Below are 10,136 nucleotides of genomic sequence, written 5' to 3'. Positions count from 1 at the left end.
TTTGTTTGAAAACAGCAGTTTTATTTTATTTAATATTATTACTGTTAGTATGTTTTATAAAAGTAGTATTTTAATTATTTTTTCTCGTGCGCACCATCTGAATTATCCTTTCTCGCTTTATTCAACGACTGCTGCTTCTCACTGCGTACTTCGCCTGTGTGTGTTCTGCACTTCCGCATCTGCACAGATCTGATTGGCAGAGGAGAGCGTGTGGTGATCTTACAACACACGTGATTGGTCTGTGAGTTTACTGCGCGCAAAGCACGTAAACCGTAAAGACAAGAAATGCTCCACTCTGTCAGAATTAAATCCTTCTCAGAAGTTTATCGGTCTGGGTCCGCATTGGACAACTTCTGGGTCCGGACCCGGACCGCGGTCCGCCTATTAGTGACCTCTGTCCTAGAGTAGAATAGAAATATTGTCTAATTTTGTCTTAATGTACAGCAGAAAGTGCCAAACACAACAATGATGTAACATTATAAAGGTATGCAAAAACAGAAAAAGGCTTCAGCATGGCGCTAAACAGACACATACCTCACCTTTACATCACCTGCCAATGACCTATATGAAATTAATGAGTTTAAATGTGTTAAAATGGTGTCTGTAGTACTGAAACATTTGATATTGTTCTGTGTAGAAAAAATGAGTAAATTTTTCAGTATTGAATGATCAAACATTTATTAACTCTGATTTTGCTCAGTTGCTCCATAAGAAGCCATTCATTTTAGACTTTCTTGAGACGCCCTCTGGTGGTGTAACAAACCAGGAGGAGATTCATAAGTGTGTTTTTTTTCTCTCACAGAGATTCTGTCGTTCTGCATCCATGACCACAGCATATATTTTTTAGGTTTTGTAGCATAATTCGGGGTCTTATTTATAAGGACTTTATTTTTTTATATGGTTCACTAATTATGGGCAGGAATTGAAAAATGAAAATGTTTCTATAATATATTTATTTTCTTGAAAACGTACTACATACATATGTATAAGGCTCGTACGATTAGATCTATGTTCTGTGCTTTCTTCAAAGACATGCAATGTTATGTGATGTCCTTTTTTCCTCTTGTAATCAAAAAGCTGTTAAAATTTGGAACCTGTGCTTTACTTTTGCGTTTATGTTTTTGGGTTGATCTTTGTTTTTGGAATTGTGACCATGTAATTATATTGACTAATGAATGTACTGTTGTTGTGGAAAATTATATATAATAAGAAAATATTTTTAGGAATAACTATCATATTTAAACAAACATCCTGTATAACTAATGCAGTAACAATCATTAAATAATTGTTTTACAAATTAAAGAAGACAGCGGTACAATATAATGTATAATATAATGATAACACGTCATAAAGGAGACAGCGATATAATATAATGATAATATTATAATAATATAATGTAATAATATAATGAGCTGTCCGGATCCGTGTGACTTTTTATCTGCCTGTAGAAAATCTTGGTCGGGGGGGCTTTTAGAAATTCAGTCAGGCACGGAGCGAGAACAGCTACTGAAGGACCCCGTGCCCACGTGTGTGTGTGTCTGCGTGCGGGCGCAGCGATGGCGGATCTTCAGATGAAACTCCTGCGAAAGAAAATCCAGAAAAGAAGTGAAAAAAATAAAGAGCGCAAACTGCGACAACAGCAGCAGCAGGAGGAGGAGGATACTGGTAAGGGATCAGTATGATCTGTGTGATTGGAGTAAGCTATGTTCGTGTAGCTTAGTCCAATCACACATAGAGACCACATGTTTTGGAGTGAGAGTTAGAAAGCGTGTTAAACTCAGAGCTGTGAGGATGACACGCTTCTGGAGCTCGCAGGTTATCTTTAAAGGATTAATCCGGTTTGAAATGGATTTGGGCTGTAGTAAAACATTATAATGAGTAAAAAAAGTGTCAAATAGCTTCCAGCATTCCCATATACAGCGATTTTACCTGGTGCTCCCAACAGGCTAAAATCTACTTACGGTAGCTAAACAAGTAAATTGGCTAATGGATGAATATTTAGTTTTCCCATTTTCTCAGTGCTTTAATATTTACTCACAAATCAATCAATAAGAGTAACAGTTACTGGTTTATATTAGTTAGCTATGTGTCATGTGTAAATAACTAGACTATCAAGATTAGTACACAGTGCTATTACCGAATTCCGCATCTTGCAGTCCTCTTACAATGCTGGAGATGGGGCATAGCGTTACCCATTTAAAGAAATGGCTGTTTTTACACCATTAACAAACTGAAAGTAGCTCCACACCTTATTGATAGGTCTTCTAATACTCTGATATTTAAATCGAAACACTGAGCAATTTAAAATGTAACAGGTCATTTATTAAGAAAGAAAACTGTGTATACATGCAGTAATTTGAGGTAAAGTCAGTCATAGGTTCATAAACACAAACGAATACGTAGTATGAGGAACAGAAAGCAAAATTAGTGTGTGTTTATGAATGAATTCCACGATTATTCGATTAGTCAACAATTCTTTCTGCCATGCTCTCAATCTCTGTTTGATGTGGGTACAGCTCCTGTTTAGCTTTCTCTGTCTTCGCTTCGAATCGATAGAAACAGCTGGACAAGGGATTTAAATGCCCTTTAAATGTCCAGAACGTAGCTCTTTAAATGTGGAATGTGCTGATATTTAGTGAGGAAATGTATAATCTTTTGTTTTTGGGCACTTTTGGAGACACAGGCCAAGTTGAGTGTAAACTTTGAGTTTATAATCGACACTAATGATTATTATTAATTAATTAATCTAAATATTTTCATTATCCTACCTATGTCTTAGTGCAGTCGACTTATTGTGACTTAATAAAAGGCTACTTTGAGCTTGTTAATGGTGTAAAAAATAGCAATTTCTTTGCATAGGCAGTGCTATGCCCTTGTCGCTAGCATTGTAAGTCTGTTGGAAGCATCAGATGAAAGCGCTGTATTTTGAAATTTGAAAAAAAGGTTTGGACTTGTTATCATATTTCACCCAAGTACATTTCACACCAGATTTCTCCTTTAAAGGGGCACGAAACCCCCTGATTTTTGCTGACCACCCTCCTTTTTTATTTAAAAAAGGCTTAAAATAGGAGGGGCACTGTGTTTGGGTTTAGATTCTATAATCTATATAGAAAGCGCTGATTCTGAACAGGGGGAATTCTGGAGCAGCCACACTTCATTCTTCCCAGATTTTCCCTGGATTTCTTCAGTCTCAGAGAGAAGGAGTCCAACACATTATAGTGCTTTACACAGTGTACTGAGCTGTAGTTATTTAACATGTTTAGTTGATGTTTTAAGAGCAGGAAACTTTAATCAAACTTTGATTGCTAGTTAGCTAACCTTCCAGCCACAAGGACCGCAGTTCCTCATTAGGTCACAGTTTCCACCATCAGGTAAAGCAGTGGGACTGTGTTCTCTGGGCTGATGGGCTACTATCAGATTATCCTTAGGATGAAGTGGAGTGGCTTTTGTGATGCAAAGCTAATCATCCAACATCATCATCTGGTCTTAGTCAACTTTTGTAGCTGAAAGCAATCAGTTTGCTGTAAAGCAAAAAGAGTAAATGGTATTACTGCAGCAAGGCAAGAAAAATCAAATGGGGATGTCTACCAATTTCTACACAAACTGTTTTTAAGACTGCAGCTAGATTCCTTTTGAGGCTTTTTTCCATTAAACTTCTGGTGGAAATTCAAAAGAATCTGAAAAAAATCAGATGCATCTTTTGGCCACGGCTGCCTTTGTAGGTGCAGATGTTTGTTTGAGGGTAAAAAGAAAGTCCCTGGTCAAATAAACATAGACAGCTGCTTCCTGTTTAGTGCTGGTAAATGCCCACCTACTGGTTATTCACAATGTTCATGTTACAATTTGTAGGACAAGAAATAGATTTCTCATCCTGGTCACTGCACACCTGAACTCTAGCAATGAGGGCAAAATTCACACTGCCCTTATTTTACATTAGATCAAGGCTTGAATCAGTGTTTGTAGGTGACTGATAGTAATAATAGTATTAAACCTGTTTAATCTTTTGTCTGACAGAATCTAAAACAATCACAGAAGAATGCTGCACAGATGGAGTTAAAAAGACCACAAGTAAAGTTTTACAGAACGACCAGCCTCAGGTAGATCAAATAGATGGGGAGGATACGGTCACAGAGAACAGTAGTAAGAAGAAGAAGAAAAAGAAGAAGAGGAAGCTGGACCAAGAAGACACTCCCACCAACTCCAGTATGTTTTAACACTATATTCTGCTACAACCTGAGGATGTATTAAACATTCTTTATTTTTAAGAGTAAATAAAAAAGCACCAATGAAACAGCTTTGTTACTTTAAAAAAACAATAAAAAGTCATTTGTATGCAGTCATTAAAGGAATGTAGAATATTTACTTGCTGATCTCAACAGATAAACATTTTGTTTTCTAGATGTGAAAAAAGCTAAACAGGAAAATGGTGAGGATGGTGAAAATGAGATGGAAGCCACTGAAGACAGTGAGCTAGAAGAACAGCTATGTGAGGATGGAATGGATGAAGGGGCTGATGATCAGAAAGATGGCAATGATGAAAGTGAAGAAGAGGAAGATGATGGACCAGCACTTCCGTCTGGACTTACAGGTGAGCAGCAAAGTAGTGGGCATGCATCAAAAGTATTCTAAAAGTTTTTCTAAAAGTAGTGATGATTAAAACATGTTCAACACATGCTCTGTTGTTTTGGTTTACTTATTAATTTATTTGCTCTATTTGCAAGTAAAATATGAATACTACATTAGGTATTGTGTAGTCATTTTCGGCATTGTGCAGCCTGTGGAACAAATGGCAGTACAATACAGTGAAATGGATACATGAATTGAGTTTCTTTTAGGCATATGTGGCTGATATTATTTGAGTACTAGTGTTCCTTTCTTCATCATTAAGACACTTTACTATGGGGTGGGGGGTGATGCTTTTAGAGCTAAGTGTTGTCAGGGAATTTTGCATGTATATACAGCTGCTTTGTGCTGGGTTACTAACTGCTGAGATCTGTGATAACCTTGTTAATCTGCTGTTCATTTTATGGCTACTGTTTTATGACATGTGCCCAAATATTGGCCTAATATTATTCTATATTAAACCTAAATAAAGTGACTGTTGTATATCTAATGTATTAGGGTGTATTGTTTTTTGTAGTGCTAAATGTCTCATAAATGCTTCATGGTAATCTGTATGTGTGCTGATGAAGAGGAGGTATGTAGTACTCAGGTAAATGTCTGAAGGAGTGTAGATGGAAAAATACGATATTGGGGAAGCACCATAAAAACAAACATATAACTGAAGGCAAATTCTTTTTTTTATTATTATTATTATTTACTGGAATATTTAACCAATTTTCTCATTTGTCCATAGACATAAAGTGTGCATGTGAATGTTAGCAAAGCAGACATACAGATTTTTTGTTTTGTTTGAAAGGCCTATCTCACCACAAGATGGCATATGGTTTGCAGAAGATAAGGCAATAACTGTTCATCTCCTTAATGAGAATATATTTATAATTAAACTGAAATACACTTCAGTATATTTGTTGTGAAATCTTTGCTTCCTCGCAGCAAAAATAAAATAATTGAAATGATAGTGTTGTAGTACACACATTTAAAGAACTAATAAGCTTAATTAAATACTTGAGCTTTTGTATACTTTTTAATATCTACATTACACTAGATTTGGCTTGGGAGAGCAAAATCTCTGGTTGCTTGAAGCCTTGCTTGAACCTTAGGTAGATTACTGCAGCAAATATATGGTAATCGCTGGTTTAAGCCCATGTAACGCAGTAAGATGTAGGCATAAGCATGGCCGATGACATGAATGCACATTTGATCTGCATATACATATTTATAATGCATGTATAAGTTTTAATGGATGGATGTTGATGCTGTTTTTCGCAGGAGCTTTTGAGGATCAGTCGTTTGCTTCACTAGCCGAGCTTGTGAGTGAGAATACCTTGAAGGGTATTAAGGAGATGGGATTTGAGAATATGACCGAGATCCAGCACAAAAGCATACGCCCCCTATTGGAGGGGAGGTAAGACCCATGCATTGATATTCGTGTCTTCTATCTGTGCTATCAATTATTTTAGCACAGTGAGTGTTCGTTAGGAAATTTAATAAAAAAAAATTACATTTGAACTCAACAGTAGTGATGCTGTTTACATTGTTAAAAAAGGATAACACATGACCAGACTCTGTGAACCTGGTGACATGATTAATTCACGTAAAATAAGGCATAAATGTTTCCAGATTATTATTTATTGATTGTCTGCATTAATATAGCATTAATATTTTTAAATTTTTAAATAAGAGACTCTTTGTTTCTACAGAGATGTTTTGGCAGCTGCTAAAACAGGCAGTGGGAAAACTCTGGCCTTCCTCATTCCTGCTATAGAGCTAATCTACAAACTCAGATTCATGCCCAGAAATGGTGAGTAGTTTAGGTATTATTATTATTTTTATTATTATTAGTAGTAGTAGTAGTAGAAGTGGTAACATTTAGATGTTGAAATAAGTTTAATTGTGCACATATTTCAGTATTTTAAATAAATATCCAAACATCCTGTGAAATAGACAGTTGATTTACTAAACTGGAATGAAAATTATATTTTATTATGTTATTGGTGTTAGTCACTAATTGTATTACAACAAAAAAATGCAATCAAATCCAATGTCCAATCTGACACTTCTTCATTTTGCAGGTACTGGAGTGATCATTTTGTCTCCAACACGTGAGTTGGCCATGCAAACATATGGAGTGCTGAAGGACCTTATGTTGCATCATGTGCACACATATGGTCTTATCATGGGTGGCAGCAACCGTTCGGCAGAAGCACAGAAACTTGGTAATGGAGTCAATATATTGGTGGCCACACCTGGAAGACTGCTCGACCACTTACAGGTACTTGTTTAATTAATGCTGCATGTTGCAGAACACAACCCATAACACCTATTTACTTTATTACTGTGCAAAAGAGCCAGATAAGTCACAGCATAATCCATATATGTCCTTCATGCCTAGTATACTTGTAACAGTGACTACATTTAAGGACAAAACTGAATTATTCAGTAGTGGCTGACCTTATTAGCAAGCACTGGAGAGTATTAGTCATAAGTCATGAATATTTTTATTAAAAATCTGTTTGTTTCTGGGTAGAACACGGCTGGTTTCATGTACAAGAACCTGCAGTGTCTGATCATTGATGAAGCAGACAGGATTCTGGAGGTTGGCTTCGAAGAAGAACTTAAACAGATCATCAAACTGCTGCCAAGTAAGAGCTTCAAGCTTTACACTTTACACTTTGCCACCGTCCAAAATAGACTCTGAGCATGGCATTGTTGTTCAGCGATGAAAGTTTAAAGATTTAAAGGAACTCTTTTGTTATTATTTCAGAGAAAAGACAGACCATGCTGTTCTCAGCTACACAGACAAGGAAGGTTGAGGATCTGGCACGAATCTCTCTGAAAAAGGAGCCACTGTATGTGGGAGTGGATGACAACAAAGAAACAGCCACAGTAGAAGGACTGGAGCAGGTAAATTAGACATTTTAAATTTTTAGGGTAGAGCAATTCAGTAGTGTGTTTTTTTTTTTTTTTTTTTTTCAGTCTGTATCAGTCTGTCATAAAGTTCAGTTTATGATGTGTGTGGGATGAACTGTTTTTTTTATATGAATATATTTCAGGGTTACGTGGTGTGCCCGTCTGAGAAACGCTTCCTGCTGCTCTTCACGTTTCTGAAGAAGAACCGCAAGAAGAAGCTGATGGTGTTTTTTTCCTCCTGCATGTCTGTGAAGTTCCACTATGAGCTTCTCAACTACATTGACTTACCTGTCATGGCTATCCATGTAAGTTTTAACAGATTTTCAAGCAAACAAACATTAATTACTGCTGTGGGTCACGTTTGACACTTTTTGACACATACAAAACGAAAATTAATTTTATAGTATTTTGGATCCATTCTTGATTGCGGTCATTTTTATACGTGATTTATGCATCATGATGTCTAAATATCTCTGGATTTATGCTGGAAATTGTAGACACACATCCTTTTCTGACATTTCAGGGCAAGCAGAAGCAGACCAAGAGAACCACCACGTTTTTCCAGTTCTGTAATGCAGACTCCGGCATCCTGCTCTGCACTGATGTTGCTGCCCGAGGCCTCGACATCCCTGAGGTTGACTGGATTGTACAGTATGACCCACCTGATGACCCAAAGGTACTGCGGCAAAAGCAAATAATTTATTTTATTTATTTTTTTAAGGTTGGACTGAAGCTATTATGTTATAGGAACTCTGCTATAAACTCAGTTGCAAAATTATCAATTATTCTGTGAATTTAATTTGTAATAGCCATTTTCTATGTTTTTCAGGAATATATCCATCGTGTGGGCAGAACTGCTCGAGGTATTAATGGCATAGGCCATGCTCTACTCATCCTCAGACCGGAGGAGCTTGGGTTCCTGCGTTTCCTTAAACAGGCCAAGGTACCACTGAAACCTTTAGTTTCCCGGACAGGGATTAAGCCTAGTCTCGATTAAATTTTCTTTTCCATCTCCAAATTGCTTTAAAATGCTGTGTAGTCCAAGAATAGGCTTAATTCCTGTTTGGAAAACTGCCCCCAGTTTTCTTGCAATTCTGTATTTAATTTAATTTAATTTAAAATAAAGTTGATATATATGAACTATATCTTTGTAGACTCTGTACACAGTGTTCTTGACTGTGTTTTTGTTTTTTTTTAAGGTTCCATTGAGTGAATTTGAATTCTCCTGGAGCAAGATCTCAGACATCCAGTCACAGGTAAGGCTTGAGCCTCATGTTTTCTAAAACTGTTCTAATGCTTTTATAACAGTGTAGTAACTGTAGATGAATGGCCTCATTAATGTTCTTGTTTTGTGTTTCAGTTGGAGAAGTTAATTGAGAAGAACTACTACCTGCACAAGTCAGCACAGGAGGCTTACAAGTCGTATGTGCGAGCCTACGATTCTCACTCTCTCAAACAGATCTACAACGTACAGACGCTGAACCTTCCCCAGGTGGCGCTGTCCTTTGGATTCAAAGTACCGCCCTACGTTGACCTGAGTATCCTTTTGAGCATTGCAATTTTGGTCACCATGTGACTGTCCTTTTTAACTTTGCCACTTCACTTTGAGTGATTAAGCTACCCTTATCACTTTTTTCTTTTTGTGTAAAGAAAGAATCTGCTGGTCAGAGAGAACCCGAAACATTTACATCTAAAATGACTTCCATTTTAATCTGAATTTTGTTGTTGAAGTGATGTCTGCAAGGTGTTCCTTAACCTGTATCCTCTCAGATGTGCACAGCAGTAAAGGGGTAAAGCTTCAGAAGAGAGGAGGAGGCGGAGGCTTTGGCTACCAGAAATCCAAAAATGTGCAGAAGGCCAAGATCTTCAAGCACGTCAACAAGGGCAGAGGAGACCGTCGACAGTTCTCTCGCTGATCCTGCAGTGCTTCAGGATCATTTTTCTATATAAATGCTTAAACAAATACTTTTGTTACTACTTCTTGATCTGAGGAAAGAGTCCAGTTATCATAATGTGGTTATTATGAGAAAATGTCTGTGTTTTACTATGTATGAGCATTTTAAGAGTAGCTCATCAAACAGGCGGGCTGTTTTCATTCCATTTCTCTGTGTCTGGAAATCCCATGTTGTGTATTAATATACCCATTTAAACTGTATATTAATGTTTTTCCTGCATTCTTTGTACTGCTGGATTGATTGCTATATTAAAGAATGATTCAATATCCCCTAAATGATTTAAGATGACTGTCTTTGAGAAAAATATAGGGACAGATTTCCCAGACAGGAATTAAGCTTAGTCTTGAACTTCTGAGCACTTTAAATGAGATTTTCCATTGATAAAAAAAAAAATTAGGATGGGGGTGGGCGATATGCCCCAAAAATAATATCACGATATTTCATGGTATTTTTCGCGATAACGGTACTCTTGGCGATTTAAATGATTTTTCAAGAATACACTACTGCAACAAAATGAAATTTTTATTTTATTATTGCATATGATTTCTCACACCCCTGCCTGAGATATTAAAAAATACAAGAATTTGATCAGATTTGTAATAGAAGTCAATGATCCAGAATGTCATGATACTAATAATGCACTCCAAA

General features: G+C 36.7%; 1 protein-coding gene across 1 annotated transcript; it reads left to right on the top strand.

The window, feature by feature from the left end:
• Positions 1-1,508: 1,508 nt before the first annotated feature.
• Positions 1,509-9,763, top strand: ddx18 (DEAD (Asp-Glu-Ala-Asp) box polypeptide 18). The gene is made up of 14 exons (XM_007261054.4): positions 1,509-1,665; positions 4,015-4,203; positions 4,400-4,588; positions 5,893-6,028; positions 6,324-6,424; positions 6,696-6,895; positions 7,151-7,265; positions 7,388-7,527; positions 7,677-7,838; positions 8,057-8,209; positions 8,363-8,476; positions 8,733-8,789; positions 8,894-9,071; positions 9,304-9,763. Exons 1-14 carry the CDS (start codon positions 1,557-1,559, stop codon positions 9,447-9,449), a joined length of 1,989 nt encoding a protein of 662 aa, XP_007261116.3. The 5' UTR covers positions 1,509-1,556; the 3' UTR covers positions 9,450-9,763.
• Positions 9,764-10,136: the final 373 nt, after the last annotated feature.

The sequence above is a fragment of the Astyanax mexicanus genome, chromosome 11 (genome assembly GCF_023375975.1).
Source record: "Astyanax mexicanus isolate ESR-SI-001 chromosome 11, AstMex3_surface, whole genome shotgun sequence".
Taxonomy (NCBI): domain Eukaryota; kingdom Metazoa; phylum Chordata; class Actinopteri; order Characiformes; family Acestrorhamphidae; genus Astyanax; species Astyanax mexicanus.
The sequence above is the reverse complement of the archived record's forward strand: the minus strand, read 5'-3'. Positions and strand labels throughout refer to the sequence as shown.

Coding starts and splice junctions, on each gene's coding strand:
- ddx18 (XM_007261054.4), top strand. CDS start 1,557: ATGGCGGATCTTCAGATGAAACTCCTGCGAAAGAAAATCCAGAAAAGA. Junction 7,839..8,056: donor TACCTGTCATGGCTATCCAT/GTAAGTTTTAAC, acceptor CTGACATTTCAG/GGCAAGCAGAAGCAGACCAA. Junction 8,210..8,362: donor ACCCACCTGATGACCCAAAG/GTACTGCGGCAA, acceptor TATGTTTTTCAG/GAATATATCCATCGTGTGGG.